Source organism: Leucoraja erinacea, chromosome 7 (assembly GCF_028641065.1).
Source record: "Leucoraja erinacea ecotype New England chromosome 7, Leri_hhj_1, whole genome shotgun sequence".
Classification (NCBI taxonomy): Eukaryota; Metazoa; Chordata; class Chondrichthyes; order Rajiformes; family Rajidae; genus Leucoraja; species Leucoraja erinaceus.
In genome coordinates this window covers 6,396,186-6,414,621 of record NC_073383.1, presented here as the reverse complement: position 1 = coordinate 6,414,621, position 18,436 = coordinate 6,396,186, and the positions used below count along the sequence as shown (strand labels likewise).

Genomic DNA, 18,436 nt, shown 5'->3' with positions numbered 1-18,436 from the left:
GATCTCCTCTCATCCTTCTAAATTCCAGAATATATAGTATATATTAAATATAGATTTAATAGGAACAGGAGGGGCAAATTTTTCATACAAAGTGGTGGGTATATGGAAGAGTTGCCAGAGGAGGTCATTGAGGCAGGTACTGTCACAACATTTAAAACACATTTGGACAGATACATGGCTAGCAAAGGTTTAGAGAGATCTGGGCCAAACGCAGGCAGGTGGGATTAGTGTAGATGGGACATGTTGGGCGGTGTGGGCAAATTTGGCCTAAGGGCTTGTTTCCATGCTGCGTCACTCTATGACTGTAATAGATAATGAGATTTGTTTAGTCTTTTTCACAGACACATGATGCCCACAGGGATTTGCATCCTGTCAGCTAACTGTGAAGTGCCGTCACCTTGTACTATGCTGCATTTCTTTTCCACAGAGCTGTTAACGTGCCTTCCAGGATATTTTGAGTGCTCCAGTGGTCACTGCATCCCCGAGAGTTTCCTGTGCGATGGAAGTGCTGAGTGTGCGGATTTCTCCGATGAAACCGCCTGTCGTAAGTTAGTCTGGAGTGCAAGCACATCAAGGTGCTGATACACAAAGCTGGCCAACCGCAAAGTGAAGTCAGAAATGGATTTGCGTTCAGACGTAATTGAGCCCAACCTGAACCACACCGACCAACATGGCCCATCTACACTAGTCCCACCTGCCTGCATTTGGTCCACATCTCTCTAAACCTGTCCTTTCCATGTTTTGTAAACGTTGGGATAGTCCCAGCCTCAACTACCGCCTCCGGCAGCTCGTTTCATCCACCTGCTACTCTTTTGCACAAAAAGGTTGCCCCTCCTATTAAATCTTTCCCCTCTCACCTTGAACCTCTGTCCTCCAGTTCGTGATTCCCCTATCTTGGGGTAAAAGACTGTGCATTCATCCTATCTGTTCCCCTCATGATTTTATACACCTCTATAAGATCACCCCCTGGCCTCTTGCATGTGAACAGATAAAGTCCTAGCCTGATCAACCTCTCCCTATTGCTCAGATCCTCAAGTCCTGGCAACATCCTCGGAAATCTTCACTGCGCCCTTTCCAGCTTGATATCAATAAATACAGTCATACAGCATAGAAAAAGGCCCTTGGGCCCATGCTAACTATCTGCACCAGTCCCGCCTACTTTTGTGTTTGGCCCATATCCTTCCAAACCTTTCCTGACTCTGTACCTGCCCAACTATCTTTTTAAATAGTATTTTTTCCCACGGATATGTATTCCAGTTTTACAATTGAAGTAGGGAATCTTCGCAACTGTTGACATTTGTCCTCTCCTGCAGCAACACGTTACCCCAATGGAAGATATTGCCCGCCCTTCCTGTTCGAGTGCCTGAATCATGTCTGCATCCAGCCCTACTGGAAGTGTGACGGAGACAATGACTGTGGGGACGGGTCTGATGAATTGCTCCACCATTGCCGTAAGTCATTCAGCAACCCTAGAAAACGTCCGTCAGATCCGGCCCAGTGTCCCCTCCTGCAGCTGCCTCACAGCGCCAGAGACCCAGGATCGATCCTGACTATGGGTGCTTGTTTGGATGGAGTTTGTACATTCTCCCTGTGACCCGCATGGGTTTTCTCCAGGATCTCCTGTTTCCTCCCACACACCAAAGTTGTACAGGTTTGTGGGTTAATTGGCTTGGTATTGTCCCTATAAATTGTCCCTGGTGTGTGTGTAGGATGGTGTTACTGTGCGGGATCGTTGGACTCGTTTGGCCGAAGGGCCTGTTTCCACGCTGTATCTCTAAACTAAACTAAAATCTATTATCTTTGTTTGCAATAATATATTTCAAGAAAGCAGAGCAGGGCACTTTCCTTGAAAATGGCATCACAGGTAGAAACAATCACAATCACAATCACAATCATACTTTATTAGCCAAGTATGTTTTGCAACATGCGAGGAATTTCATTTGCCAAGTCAGTCATGCAAATAAAAAGCAACAGATCACACAAAACACATTTTAACATAAACATCCACCACCAGTGACTCGTCCACATTCCTCACTGTGATGGAAGGCGAAAAAGAGTTCAATCTCTTCCCTTTGCTCTTCCACGGTCGGGGGCCTCGAGCCCTCCGTTGACGGGATGATCTTGACTCCCGTAGCCGGCGGCGTTTTGGGCCCTCTGCGTCGAGGCGATCAGCTCCTGCATCGGGGGGGATGTCAGCTCCCCTGCACCAGACGGTCGAACCCCATGTCTGGGTTCAAATCCTTTATTGTATTTTAGGGGCCATGCCAGGTGAATGATTAGAATGAGGAAGATAAAAAGTCTTACATCAAATTGAAAAGGGTTTACTCTGCAATTTACCAATTAAAAAAATATTCTGATTGATTTTCAATATGGAGATTTTGTGCAGTGAAAATGAGGACTTTACTCATTGGAGTGCAGGAGGCTGAGCGGTGATATAATTGAGAGGAAAAGATAGAGTGAATGCACAGAGCCTTTATCCCAGTGAAGAGAAATCAAGAACCACAGAGTACAGGTTTAAGGTGAGAGGGGAAAGATAGGAATTTGAGAAGCAATTTTTTCACACAGAGGGTGGTGGGGAAAATGGAACAAGCTGCCAGAGGAGGTTAGTGAGGTCGGTACTATAACAGCTTTTAAAAGATGAGTAGACACAAACAGCTGGAGTAACTCAGTGGGTTAGGCAGCATCTCTGGGGGAAAAGGACTAGGTGACATCTCGGGTCGAGACCCTTCTTCAGACTGGTACATGGATAACAAAGGTTTTGAGCGATATGGGGCAAACGCAGGCAGGTGGGACTAGTGTAAATAGGGGCATGTTGGTCACCATGGATGAGTTGAGTCGAAGGGTTTGTTTCTGATCTGTTTGACTCTATTCAATGTATTCAAGAGAGAGCTAGATTTAGCTCTGAGGGCTAATGGAATGAAGGGATATGGGGAGAAAGCAGGAACGGGGTACTGATTTTGGATGATCAGCCATGGTTATATTGAATGGCGGTGCTGGCTCGAAGGGCCGAATGGCCTACTCCTGCACCTATTTTCAATGTTTCTATGATGCTATGACTCCACATAATAACTCGTATAGTGCCACATACTGATGCTGTCCGTACAAAATCCAAAAACTGCTTATCCCCTCAAACAAATTTTTATTCCTTACAGTATCTGCAGCAGAACTCGAATCTTATTGCACAGGCAAAGGTCTTTTGATGGAGTAATTTTAGTTTAGAAGTTTAGTAACATAGAAGCTTGTAGCAAAAGAGGAGGCTAATGTACCCATTATAGCTTTGCTATCATGAAATCATGGCATGCACCTCCAAATACAATAATAACATATTGGAGATTTTAATAACAACGCAAAGGATAAGAACTGACGTGCAAGCGTTCTGTCCATATGGTTTTAGTTTTGAATTATGGAAATTTATTACTTAGAATACATTACCACTAGATGATACGGTGGTGAATCTGGAATTCTTTGTCACAGAAGGCTGTGGAAGCCAAGTTAGTGGATATTATTTAAGGCAGAGATAGCTAGATTCTTGATTAGTACAGGTGCCAGAGGTTAAGGGGAGAAGGCAGGAGAATGGGCTTAGGAGGGAGAGAAAGACCAGTTATCATTAAATGGCAGAGTAGACTTGATGGGCCGAATGGCTCAATTCTGTTCCTATCTCTTATGATCTTATGACAGAAGAGGACTCGCGGTCCGTAAATTATAGAATTGTAAAATCATACAGCATGGAAACAAGCCCTTTGGCCTAACTCGTGCTAGCCGAACAAGCTGCCCCATCTAGGCTAGTCCTATTAGCCCGCGTTTGACCCATATTCCTCTTACCCTTTGCTACCCTTTGCTATCCAAATGTCTTTTAAATTTGTTGTCCTACTTTTCAAATGTTGTTATGCCATTATTTTTCCTCTGGCAGCTCGTTCAATATACCCCCACCTTCTGTGTGAAAATGTTGCCCCTCAGATTCCTCTAATCTTTCCCCTCTCACCTTAAACCTATGCCCTTTGGCTTTGATTGCTCGACCGTGGGGAAAAGGCTCTGTGCGTTCACCCTGTCTATGCCTGAAGAACACGACAGGTAGACCTTACAAGACTGTGTTTGTTTGCAGTGGATATCCCTTGCGAGCCTCCCTCCCGTTTCCGCTGTGCCAATAACCGCTGCCTCTACATACACGAGGTGTGCAATCAAGTAGATGACTGCGGAGATGGAAGTGACGAGAACCAAGAAAGCTGTAAGTCTCAGCTCACCGCACCGCGTTTCGTTACAAAGCTGTAGTCTGTGCGAGGGCATTCAAAACTGTTACCGCGGGTACGGGCGGGGTGGCAACGGTAGAGTTGCTGCCTCACAGCGCCAGAGACCCGGGCTTGATCCTGACTACGGGTGCTGTCTGTATGGAGTTTGTACCTTCTCCTCATACAGGCACGGAAATCGCTATCAAAATATGGAGGGGACAGGGGGGACACAATCTTTTGGCAGCTGTGCACACACACACACACACACACACACACACACACACACACACACACACACACACACACACACACACACACACACACACACACACACACACACACACACACACACACACACACACACACACACACACACACACACACACATGCACACACACGCACACACACACACGTGAGGCTTCGGAGGCTTAATCCAGGGCTAAATGCAACTCAACTCTGCCTGTCTCGCCAAGTTAACCTTCAGCCCTGCCTGGACTGACGGGACACACGCTGGCTGTAAACCTGGGCTATATTTCCCACAAATCCAGGCAGGGCTGTAGGTTAACCTGGCGGGACAGGCAGTGTTGAGCTTGGTTTAGCGCTGCCTCTCTGCGCTGGCTGTGGGCCTGGGGACGCACTCGGGTGGGGATGGGACGGCGTCGGAGACCCGGCCGGGATCGATCCTGGCTGCGGTTGAGGCGCAGGTCTGTACCAAGACTGTTTTGGCACGTCTCCCTCCTCCAATCACTGCGCTCTATCCTCAGCCCCAACCCCCCTCCCTCCCACTCCTCCCTCCTCCAATGATCGCGCTGAATCATCATGTCCCGCCCCATTGCTTGCTGACCGACGTCTCTCTCATCCAATCGGTGCCCTCGATAAGCACTCCCACCCCCACTGTCTCGCGTAAAAGCGGAGACTTCACCGGGTTTGAAAATCCGGATTACAAAAACTTGGGTGGGATGTCCCCCGCCTCTCAAAACGGAGGGGGGACGTGTCCCCCCTGGACCCAGGGAAGTCCAGGACAAGGGGTCACAGCTTAAGGATAAAGGGGAAATCCTTTAAAAACCGAGATGAGAAGAACTTTTTTTCACACAGAGAGTGTGAGTGAATCTCTGGAACTCTCTGCCACAGAGGGTAGTTGAGGCCAGTTCATTGGCTATATTTAAGAGGGAGTTAGATGTGGCCCTTGTGGCTAAGGGGATCAGGGGGTATGGAGAGAAGGCAGGTACGGGATACTGAGTTGGATGATCTGCCATGATCATATTGAATGGCGGTGCAGGCTCGAAGGGCCGAATGGCCTACTCCTGCACCTAATTTCTATGTTTCTATGTTTCTATGGACCCCCCCCCCCTCCCCCAGGATTTCCGCCCCTGCCCCCATGACTGCGTGGGTTTTCCACGGGTGTTCCGGTTTCCTCCCACACTCCAAAGGCATACAAGTTTGTAAGTTGATTGGCTTCAGTAAAATTGTACATTGCCCCTAGTACATAATGTGATCTGGAGTAATGGGGATCGCTGGTCGGCGCAGGCTCGGTGGGCCGAAGGGCCTGTTTCCGCACGATGTCTCTAAACTAAACTACGCGAAAGATTCAGGTGACGTTTCCGAGCGAGATCGTTCTTCAGACCCTTCTCGACCCTGAAACGTCACCAATTCCTTTTCACCAGAGATGCTGCCTGGCCCGCTGAGTTACTTCAGCTTTTTGTGCCTACCTTCGGTTTAAACCAGCATCTGCAGCTCCTTCTTACACTAAACTAAAGATTTGTTTTGTGATCAGGTAAGGAACCTACCCTTCCCCCTTGCACGACTGAGGATTACAAGTGCGGTGATGGCAAATGCATCCCCATAGTCCACGTGTGTGATAACTACGCTCACTGTGACGACCAGTCTGACGAGGTGGGTTGCGGTAAGTATGCCGAACGGCCGCGTATATATGTGTGCTCTCAGAGTGTAACGCCCTAAACAATGTGAGAGGGGCAAGGTTTACAGGAGATGTGCAGGAGAGGCAAGCTTGTTACACCAACGACTGCCCCTCCACAGACACCTCTGTCAAGCTTCTCAAGTTTACGGACGACACAACCCTGATTGGACTGATCCAGGATGGGGAGGAATCTGCCTACAGACAGGAGGTGACACAGCTGCCGTCCTGGTGCCATCGCAACAACCTGGAGCTCAATGATCGTAAGACAGTGGAATTGATTGTAGACTTTAGGAGAGCTTCCCCCACTCACCATCAACAACACCACAGTCACATCTGTGGAGTCTTTTAAGTTCCTGGGAACCATCATCTCCAAGGACCTTAAATGGGGGGCTACCATCGACTCCACAGTCAAAAACTGAGGATGTACTTCCTGCGGCAGCTGAGGAAGCACAATCTGCCACAGGCAATGATGATCCAATTCTACACGGCCACCGTAGAGTCTGTCCTCACCTTCTCCATCGTGGTCTGGTTTGGCTCAGCCACCAAGCACGACATCCAGAGGCTGCAGAGAATCAGCTGATAAGGTTATTGGCTGCAACCTTCCCTCCATTGATGAACTGTACACTGCAAGGGCCAGGAAGCGAGCGGGCAAGATCATCCCTGACCCCTCTCACCCTGGCCACAAACTATTTGAATCACTTCCCTCTGGAACGTGACTCCGGACTGTCAAAGCTGCCACAGCCAGACATAAAAACAGCTTTTTTTCCACGAGTAGTTGCTCTACTCAATAACCAAAAATCTGTAGCCTCCTTTTGCTCTGGTATTTTATATAATTTGCATGTTTAATCAATAATGTGTTATTATTAATGTTTATTGTTTTATGTGTCATTCTTAACTGTCCCTGTACGTCATGTTGTCACTTGCGGGTGGAGCACCAAGGCAAATTCCTTGTATGTGAATACTTGGCCAATAAACTTATTTATTCATTCATTATTACGGGGGGGGGGGGGGGGGGGGGGGGGGGGTGGGGGCGGTTGTGCGGAACGTGCTGCTTGGGGTGGTGGTGGAGGCAGATATATTAGTGTCATTTTAAAGTATTTTCGACAGGCATCTGGATATTCAGGGATACGAGTTACGTGCAGGCAGATAGGTGATGGTCTGGCAACATTTTTGGCACAGACATTGTGGACTGAAGAGCCTGTTCTTGCAACTATACTGATCTATGTTCTAATGTGGAGATAACTATAAAGTATACATTACTACATAATGTAAGTTCATAAGACATAGGAGCAGACTTAGGCTATTCGGCCCATCAAGTCTCCTCCGCCATTCAATCATGGCTGATCTATCTTTTCCTCCCAACCCCATTCTCCTGTCTTCTCCCCAATAACCTTTGACGCCCATACTAATAAAGAATGGGTCAATCTTTGCTTTAAAAATACCCAATGTCTTGGCCTCCGCAGTCGTCTGTGGCAATGAATTCCACAGATTCACCACCCTCAGGTTAAAGAAATTCCTCCCATCTCCTTTCCAAAGGTACGTCCTTTTATTGTGCCTATGCCCTCTGATTCCATACTCTCTCACTAGTAGAAACATCCTCTCTGCATCCACTCTATCCAGGCTTTTCATAAATTACATTACTTTATATAATGTACTAGACTAAGTGGATCCCGTTGGGTTCCAGCATCACACGGGAGGGCTGCTCCCCCAACGCAATATTCCACCTCTCCACCAATTCCAATATTGGTGGCCAGTGAAGGGGGAGGGGGGGGGAGGGCTTTCTGGAGCGCTAGTATGGGTGTTGTGCACTGAAGGGACTGGTTTCCAGAGGGCTAGTATGGACATTGTGGGCCGAATGGATTCTTGGGCTGGCGGCTCAGTCACTCAAGCCTGTTGTGCTGGCAGCTCACTGACTCACGGCTGGTGGGCTCGCAGTTGACTCGCGGCTATTCCTTGAAATTCCATTTCAAGCAGGGTGCAAGGGGACCAAATTCAAGTGCAGTTTTATTCCATTTCAAGCAGGGTGCAAGGCCACTAAAGACAGTGAGTCATGACCTCTCCCTCCCCCATCTTGCAGAGACTGAGCCACGCCCACACTTCCAGTTTTTATAGTCCCTCCCACCAGAAAGGGCGTGGCCTTCATGGCATGATTGACAGGAGAGAGAATCTTAACGTTTTTTAAACACTAATAACTCTTAATTTTCTATGGTCCACGATGAGGTAGGTTGGAAGATGGGAACTATACCCAACCGTTTGGGAGGACAATCAGTGGATCTCAGAAGGTGGTAGAAAATAGACACAAAGTGGTTGAATAGGAGGCATTTCAGGTTCATCATCTTGATGAAACGTCACCCATTCATTCTCTCCAGAGACGCTGTCTGACCCACTGAGTTACTCCAGCATTTTGTGTTGGGTATCTTCAGTGTAAACCAGCATCTGCAGTTCCTCCCTGCACATTTTGCCAGGAGGTGGCAGCACAGGTACAAGAGATGGATTAAGAAAGCATTTGCGATACGTGCCTTGACTAGCTCTGGCATAGAGTTTAAAAGCAGGAGTCATGGGAGACCAAGTTAAAATAGTTCTAAATACTAGTTTTAGGTCTGGCGTGCTGGGTTTCTTGTTACAGATATATGTGATGGCTCCAGAGAGATGCTATGTAGATTTACAATGTTGTGTAGGAAGGAACTGCAGATGCTGGTTTACATAGAAGATGCTGGAGTAACTCAGAGGGACAGGCAGCATCTCTGGAGAGAAGGAATGGGTGACGTTTCGGGTCGAGACCCTTCTTCTGAAGATGATCTCCCGAGTGTTGATCAAAGTCTTTTGCATAATGTGAAAAACTGTCCTGTCCACACAAGGAGAAGCATGATTTGACTCTTTCACTCTGCTACTGTCCTACGCATGATGGTCATTGGGACAGGTACATCGAGAGTGTAGCATTTAAATATAGTTGCGATAAAGGTAGGATTGGTTTAGAGGGAAATGGGCCAAAGATGGGTAGGTGGGCTGGTGTAGATGGGTCACTGCGGCCATGTTGGGCTGTGGGACAAGTTTCCATGCTGTATGAGTCGATATGCGTTTGGTCAAATGTAACCCAGATTGCTGAGTTAGTGACAGATGATGCTCACTATCGAATATAGGAATAGATCAGGTCTCTTGTCTAGAGTTGGGGAATTGAGAATCAGAGGCCTTAGGTTTAAGGTGAAGGGAGAAAGATTTTATAAGAATCTGAGGGGTAACTTTTTCACACAAAAGGGTGGTGGGTGAATGGAACGAGAAGCCAGAGGAGGTGGTTGAGGCTGGGACTATCCCAACGTTTAAGAAACAGTTAGACAGGTACATGGATAGGACAGGTTTAGAGGGACATTGGCCAAACGCTGGCGAGTGGGACTAGTGTTGGGTAGATTTAAGACTTGATTTGACCACTTTTAAAACAAGACTGAAAACTTTTATGTTTACTTTAGCTTTCAGTTAAATCTTAACTACATTGCACTTTTAACTTTTGCACTTTTTATAATGCATTTTTAACTTTGCTTTTCTTTTCTTTTAGTTCTATTTTATTTCATTTTATTATTTCATTTTATTGTATGACATGTTTTTATGTGAAGCACTTTGAGTCTGCCTCGTGTATGAAATGTGCTATATAAATAAAGTTGCCTTGCCTAGTGTAGGTGCGGTGTGGTCGGTGTGGGCAAGTTTGGTTGAGGGCCTGTTTCCACACTGTATCACTCTGTGACTTGTTTATAGTAATGATGGTTCAGGGTTGGAACAGTAATAGGCAGTCTTCCTTGTGCTTCCCATTGAATCATATGCAATGCAACTGTTTAACATGTTGAAGTAAGTTATAGTAAGAGGTGAGATTTTGCGTATGAAAGTTCAATGAAAGTATCTTGCTGTCTCTACAGACCATAATGTTGAACGGACCTGTGCAGAAAAGCTGTGTGAACACGAATGTACTAATCTAACAGATGGAGGCTTCATCTGCTTCTGTCGGCTGGGATACAGGGTGAACGAGGCTGATGCAAATGCTTGTGATGGTAATTCAATATATGTGTCACCACTTTCACCACGTCAATTCATCAGGCCATAAGTACAAGGAGCAGAATTAGGACCATGGGCCCATCAATTCTGCTCCGCCATTCAATCATGGCTGATCTATCCCTCCATCCTAACCCCATTCTACTTCCTTCTCCCTATAACCTCTGACACCCGCACTAATCAAAGAGTCACCTGGAATGGATTGGCCCCTTTAAGGAAAAAAGAACTTTAGAAGAAAGATTTCGACCCAAAACTTCACCTATTCCCTTTTTCCAGAGATGCTGCCTGACATCGCTTTTTGTGTCTATCTTCGGTTTAAACCAGCATCTGCAGTTCCTTCCTACACAGTCTTAAGTTCTTTAGGCTTTAGAGATACACAGTGGGACCAAGCCCTTCGGTCCACCGAGTACATGCCAATCAACGATCACCCCGTACGCTAACACTACCCTACACACTCGGGACAATTTACAATTTACAAAGCTAATTAACCAACAAACCTGTACGTCTTTGGAGTGTGGGATGAAACCAGAGCACCCAGAGAAAACCCACGCAATCACAGGGAAAACGGGTAAACTCCACATAGACAGCAGCCGAGGTCAGGATCGAACCCAGGTCCCTGGTGCTGTCAGGAGGGAATTCTTCCGTTTTGCCACTGTGCCATCCCTCTCGATGGTTTAAAAATCTGCCAATATGTTTGAGTTTTGGAAGTCAGCAAAACTAGACTTAATCTCACAGTTCCCATACCTCTGCCCTCACCCCCACTCCTAGAGAGGGGAAGGAGCATATTCTCTGGGCTGTGGACACTCAACTTTAACTTTTCCTGTTAATTTAAGACATTCCACAGCAAACCATTGGTCACGGGTGGCAATGCCACTTTGTATTTCATTTTGTGGGATAATTCATCTTGTGGGGTATATTGGGACTGCCTGCTGTAAAGTGTTATATAGACCAACCTACAAAGTGGATCAGGCAGCATCTGTGGAGGAAATGGACAGTCTAACCCTGAAAAGTAGGTTTGACTGTCCATTTCCTCCACAGATGCTGCCTGACCTGCTGAATTCCTCCAGCACTTTGTGTTTGACTCAATATCCCAACATCTGCATTCTCTGTGCCTCCATATGTTGTGTAACTGTGATTTGTTCTCGCCAGCATTCACATTTGAAATAACATGTAAAACTTTGGATGTCCCATTAATTAATTTTATTTATTTATTTTATTTATTAGAAGTCAGTACAATACAGTGGCACCTTTTTCCAGGTTCCCAAAATTATGTTAACATATTACATTCTCTGGACAACTTCCTTTAAAAAAAAAAATGTTTTAACAAGAAAAGTAAGAAGAGAAAAAGAAAAAGAGGTGGTAAAGAGGGAAGGATAGACTGGTGTGCATGAGTAAGAAGCAGAACAAGGAAACAGTGAAGAAATTAAATAAGTGAGAAAGGAAAGCAGGAGGAAATTTATCCAATCGCCACAAGGAGATGATTTTTTTTAATATTCTATGTCATCTTTCACCCTTACCTGAAACTTTTAATTTTTACTATACTGTTGCACCACATGACTCCAAAAAATCAATAAAAGGAGACCAACTCATTAAGAATTGGTCTTGTTTGTCTATTAGGAGGAGGATGTCCCATTAATACCTAATCAATTATGTCATTAAAGAACTCCAGCGTGTAGTGAGGAACTAAATTCGCTACATTATCAAGACAGTCTTAAGGGCGTCTGTCTAGTTTTCACTGAATAAATGGTGATTGGGAGCAACGTCATTCGTGTTGTAGGTTTAGGTTCAGGTTTATTAATGTCACGTGTACCGAGGTACAGTGAAAAGCTATGCTATCCAAACAGATCATATAATAGTATACATAGATACAATCAGTTCAAACTCAAGTACGATAGGTGAAGATACAAAGTGCGGAGTATATAGTTCTCGGCATTGTATCACATCAGTTGCAGAGACAAAGTGCAATGTTCGCAATGGGGTAGAAGTGAATCCTAGACAGTACACGAGCTTATGGAATGACTGTTCAGAAGCCTAATAACAGAGGAGAATGAAGCTGTTCCTGAGTCTGGTGGTGCGCGCTTTCATAATTCTGAAATCAGGGTTTAGTTAAGAAATACAGCACGGAAACAGGCCCTTCGGCCCACTGAGTCCGCACCAACCAGCGATCCCCGCACATTAACGCTGTCATCTGGTTTCGAGTTTCCTTCTGAACATTCTTCAGATCATCATCTGCATTTTTTTTTTTTTTCTTTTTTAATTTTGGATAGCCACGACTGGTCCATATGTTTCCTTCTGTTGGTTTGTCAAGTGGCAGGCTGCAAAAACATGATCTTCACGCACTATGGACAATTTTACATTGATACCAAGCCAAATTAACCCCTAAACCTAAAGCAGTCACGTGGAGAACATAAACACTCTGTACAGACCAGCAACACCCGTAGTCAGGATCGAACCCGGGTCTCTGGCACTGTAAGGCAGCAGCTCTACCGCTGCGCCACCGTTCCGTCCTATTCATGCTGTAGGTACGAGAACAGAGATGAAAATTATGAACATCCTACACAAGTTACTTCAAATTGATTAGTATAATTTAGTTTAGTGTGGAGATACAGCACAGAAACAGACCCTTCGGCCCATCGAGTCCATGCTGACCAGTGATCACCCATACACTAGTTCTATCCGACGAACTGGGGGACAATTTATAGATGCCAATTAACCTACAAACCTGCACTTGTTTGGATTCTAATTTGTTTTCCCTTCATTTTGTTTCTCGTTGCCCAGATATCAATGAGTGTGAAATATTTGGCACCTGCCCTCACAGTTGTAAAAATGGCAAAGGAACCTATGAGTGTTTCTGCGCAGAGGGGTTTGAACCTGTTCAGGAGGAGCAGGGGATTCTCTGTGCTGCCAAAGGTATGTGCAAGCTCTTCCTCTTCTCTCTACACCCATTAGATCGACCTTTCCCTTGGAAATTTGTGAGTACTGTGGCCTTGTGCTATTTACAGGGTCTGTATTGAATAAAACTATCGTCCGTTTAAAAACCATCAGTCAGTCTGACTGACCCTGAATATTAACTCTTCCAAATATAACTTATCACTCTGAAAGTAGACATAAAATGCTGGAGTAACGCAGCGGGTCAGGCAGCATCTCTGGAGAAAAGGAATTGGTGACGTTTTGGGTCGAAACCCATCATCAGACTTCATCAGACCCTTCGTCTGAGGAAGGGTTTCAACCCAAAACATCACCCATTCCTTCTCTCCAGAGATGCTGTCTGTCCCGCTGAGTTACTCCAGCATTTTGTATCTAAACCAGCATCAGAAGTTCCATCCTACACATAGATTATCATTCCTCCTGGCATGCCAAACTGATGAAATGCTGACAATATTCAGAGAAGATTTGCGAGGATGTTGCCAGGACTCGAGGGTCTGAGCTATAATGAGCGGTTGGTCAGGTTGTTTCTTGGAGCGCAGGAGGATGAAGGATGATCTTATAGAGGTGTACAAGAGCATGAGGGGGAATAGATAGGGTGAATGCACAGATACTTTTACCCAGGGTAGAGGAATCTGCAGGGGTCGGTGCTGGGGCCGCTAATGCTGGAGTAACTCAGCGGGACAGACAGCATCTCTGGAGAGATGGAATAGGTGACGTTTTGGGTCGACACCCTTCCTCAGACGAGGGTCTGATGAAGTCTGATGATGGATTTCGACACATTGTACATCAATGATTTGGATGAGGGGATTGAAGGCTTAGTGGCCAAGTCTGTGGATGATACCAAGATAGGTGGAGGGGTAGGTAGTGTAGAGAAAGCAGGGACTCTGCAGAAGGACTTGGACAGGTTGGGAGAGTGGGCAGAGAAGTGGCAGATGAAATACATCGTAGCAAAGTGTGGAGTCATGCATTATGGTAGTAGGAATAAAGGCATAGACTATTTTCAAAATGGGAAGAGAATTCCGAAATCAGAAGTGCAAAAGGACTTGGGATTGCTGGTGCAACATTCCCAAAAAGTTAATTTACAAGTTGAATCGGTAGTAAAGAAGGTAAACGCAATGCCAGCATTTATTTTGAGAGGACTAGAATACAAAAACAGGGATGTAATTCCAAGGCTTTATAAGGTGCTGGTCAGACCACATTTGGAGTATTGTGAGCAATTTTAGGCCACATATCTGAGGAAGGGTGTGCTGGCTCTGGAGAGGGTCCAGACTAGGTTTAGAAGAATGACCCCAGGAATGAGTGGACTAATGTATGATGAGCGTTTGACAGCACTGGGCCTGTACTGGGCTGGATGAGGTGGGACCTCATTGAAACTTACCGAATAGTGAAAGGCTTGGATAGAGTGGATGTGGAGAGGATATTTCCATTAATGAGAGAGCCTAGGACCGGAGGTTACAGCCTCAGAATAAAAGGAAGTTAATTTAGGAGGGAGATGGGGAGGAATGTCTTGCCAGAGGGTGGTGAATCTGTGGATTTCTTTACCACAGAAGGCTGTGGAGGCCAAGTCAGTGATATTTTTAAGGCAGAGATAGACAGATTCTGGATTAGTACAGGTATCAGGGGTTATGGGGAGAACATAGGAGGGTGGGGTTAAGAGGGAGAGATGGACCAGCCATGATTGGCGGAGTGGCCTCTTTGGGCTAAATGGTGTAATTCTGCTACTATCACTCATAAACCTATGAATCGAGAGCCAGCGGGCATTGGTTTAAATTGAGAGGGGGAGTTAGGGGAGATTTAATATGTACCTGAGGGGTAACCTTTTTACACAAAATAGTAGTGGGTGTATGGAACGAGCTGCCAGAGGAGGTCGTTGAGGCAGGTACTATCACAATGTTTAAAAGACATTTGGACGGGCACATGGATAGGATAGGTTTTGAGGGATAAGGGTAGATGGGTCAGGTTGGGCGGGAGGGCGTTCTTCCACGCGGGATGGCTGTGTATTGTGACAGGACCGTTACTGATTTTGCCTGTTTAATTGTAGGAGGGCCTCCTCTCCTGCTGTTGCCAGACCATGTACGGATCCGCCGGTATAGCACCTCGCAGGAACAGTACACCGACTACATTGATCTCGAGGAGAACATCAAAGCCATTGACTACATTTGGGATTCAGAAGATCCAGATCTCAGTACGTAAAAGTATTAAAATCCAGTTCCAGTTTTGTAAAGAACACACGCATCTCAGATGTTTAAGAAAGAACTGCAGATGCTGGAAAAATCTACGGTAGACAAACAAGCTGGAGAAACTCAGCGGGTGCAGCAGCATCAATGGAGCGAAGGAATAGGCGACGTTTTCGGGTCGAGACCTTTCTTCAGACAGTCTTGACCTGAAACGTCACCTATTCCTTCGCTCCATAGATGCAGCCGCACCCGCTGAGTTTCTCCAGCTTTTATGTCTACCACACAACTCAGATGATAGATTGCAATTTTTTTTTTAAAGTTTGTGGGGGTTAGTTTTTTTTAACAGAACAGTACAGCACTGGAACAGTGTTCAGCGTTCCATAAGCTCATAAGACGTAGGAGTAGTATTGAACCATTCGGCCCATCGAGTCTGCTCTGCGATTTGATCATGGCTGATCAATTTTCCCCTCTCGACCCTTGCCTTCTCCCCATACCTTTAACACCCATTGTAGTCAAGAACCAATTAATCTCTGTGTTAAAAACACCAAATGACTTGGGCTCCACTGCCGTCTGCGATGCTTTCCACAGATTCACCACCCTAATGAAATTCCTTCACATCTCCTTTCTAAAGGTACATGCTTTATTTCTGAGGCTGTACCCTCTGTTCCTAGACTCTCCCACTGGTGGACACATCTACTTCACACTCACTCTATCCAGGTTATTGCAGGTCTTGATCCATCAGCTGTCCACTTCCTCCACCACGCTGTGAGTGCAGAGGTCAAATCTCTCGCTACAGGAGTCCTTCTCAATAAATGCGCTGAAATTGGAACACAGGAACACCAACCATGCAGCTGTTTGCTCGGGAACCCTGGAACAAGAATATCCATGAAGTGGCCGAGATAAATCTGTTCCAGCGAACCTGCCGCAACAAAGTCACGTCATCTGAAGTAAGATAGGCACAAAATACTGGAGTAACTCAGTGGGGCAGGCAGCTTCTCTGAAGAAAAGGAATGAATAGGTGACATTTCGGGTGGAGACGCACTTTGTTCAGTTCCAGACGGCAGCCTGTCAGAGGCATGGGTGAGGTTTCAGCTTCCGATTCAAGCTTCATGATAAATCATTGCACTTTGTTTTCTTTTTTGTTTAGAGCAGAAATCGTAATGTTAAAATATTTATGGAATTATTTAAATATTTAATTAGCATGGAGACTTCACACAACTGTTGTGTGTGATAATACTAGTCGCCTTTACTTTCTTAATGTGGTAGGAATTTTTGAAGGGAATTTCGATCGGCACACTAGCATTTGGAACAGGACTTGGATTCTCCAGACTGTGGGGCATCACGGTGGTGGAGGTGGTAGAGCTGCTGCCTCACCGCGCCAGAGACCCAGATACCATCCTGACCTCGAGTGCTGTCTGTGTGGAGGTTGCACGTTCTCGCATGGGTTTTCGCCGGGTGCTCCGGTTTCCTCCGACATCCCAAAGATGTGTGGGCTAATTGGCCCTCTGTAGACTACCCCTGGTATGTAGGGAGTGGATGAGAAAGTGGGATAACTTTCAATCACTCAATGTGGAATTTAGCTGAAGAAGTCCACCATCTCAAAGGAGCAACTTGTAGAGGTGTCTTCCGAAAACACAGAATAAGATATTGATGGTGGATGCACTGCCAGACACAAGGAGATGGAATCAACGACCAGTCTCACCCCGTCATTCCCTCTACACTTCACGCTGCCTCGGCAAGGTCAGCAGCATAATCAAGGACCAGTCTCACTCCCTCTTCTCCCCTCTCCCATCGGGCAAGAGGTACAGAAGTGTGAAAACGCACACCTCCAGATTCAGGGACAGTTTCTTCCCAGCTGTTATCAGGCAACTGAACCATCCTATCACCTACCAGAAAACAGTCCTGACCTCCCATCTACTTCATTGGAGATATCCCCGGAATATCTTTAATCGGACTTAGACATAAATGCTGGAGAAACTCAGCGGGTGAGGCAGCATCTGTGGAGCGAAAGAAATAGGCAACGTTTCGAGTCGAAACCCTTGGGTTTCGACCCGAAACGTTGTCTATTTCCTTCGCTCCACAGATGGTACCTCACCCGCTGAGTTTCTCCAGCATTTTTGTCTACCTTCGATTTTCCAGCATCTGCAGTTCCTTCTTAAACCTTTAATTGGACTTTACTGGACTCTATCTTGCACTAAATGTTATTCCCTCTATCCTGTATCTGTGCACTGTGAATGGCTCGATTGTAATCATGTGTAGTCTTTCCGCTGACTGGTGAGCATGCAACAAAAGAGCTTTTCACCGTGCCTCGGTAACCATATAACCATATAACAATTACAGCACGGAAACAGGCCATCTCGGCCCTACAAGTCCGTGCCGAACAACTTTTTTCCCTTCGTCCCACCTGCCTGCACTCATACCATAACCCTCCATTCCCTTCTCATCCATATGCCTATCCAATTTATTTTTAAATGATACCAACGAACCTGCCGCCGCAACTTCCACTGGAAGCTCATTCCACACCGCTACCACTCTCTGAGTAAAGAAGTTCCCCCTCGTGACACGTGGCAATAAACTAAACTAAAGTGAACTAACAGGAGCCTCCTTCTCTCTGCAGGTTTAGTGTATTGGACGGCGCTGGGACACGGTTCACAGGCGGGCTCCATCAAACGGGCATATCTCACCAGGTTTGATGACAAAGGAAGCAATCCCACCGTGGCAGTGAACTTAAACCTGAAATACATAACCACACCCGACGGCATTGCAGTGGACTGGGTTGGAAAGTAAGGAACGCCACTATAAAGCTAACAGGATAGTGCTTGTGGGTCGATTTTAATAACTAGGAATTTTTCTGAAATTGTCATTTATCCGCATCTCCTGAGCTCTTTGAATCCCAGTTTCCCAGTCTCCATTGAAGTCCGTTGGAAAGACTGAGTTCAGATACTCTATTTCCCATCCAATCCTCCTCCCTTCAATGGATGGCACAGTGGCACAGCGGGTAGAGTTGCTGCCTCACAGTGCCAGAGATCCAGGTTCGATTACGACCTCGGGTGTTGCCTGTGTGGAGTTTGCACATTCTGCCTGTGACCACATGGGTCTCCTCCCACACTACAAAGACATGCAGGTCTTCTGTAAATTCTGCAGAGTGT

At 46.0% G+C, this 18,436-nt stretch overlaps 1 protein-coding gene across 1 annotated transcript in view; it reads left to right on the top strand.

Moving 5' to 3' along the window:
- Positions 1-18,436, top strand: part of lrp2a (low density lipoprotein receptor-related protein 2a) — a 281,896-nt gene that overhangs the window by 234,604 nt on the left and 28,856 nt on the right. Inside the window, 8 exon segments of the mRNA XM_055637704.1 lie at positions 428-544; positions 1,314-1,451; positions 4,103-4,225; positions 6,001-6,129; positions 10,050-10,181; positions 12,961-13,092; positions 15,152-15,295; positions 17,905-18,070. Coding sequence (XP_055493679.1) covers positions 428-544; positions 1,314-1,451; positions 4,103-4,225; positions 6,001-6,129; positions 10,050-10,181; positions 12,961-13,092; positions 15,152-15,295; positions 17,905-18,070 — 1,081 coding nt within the window.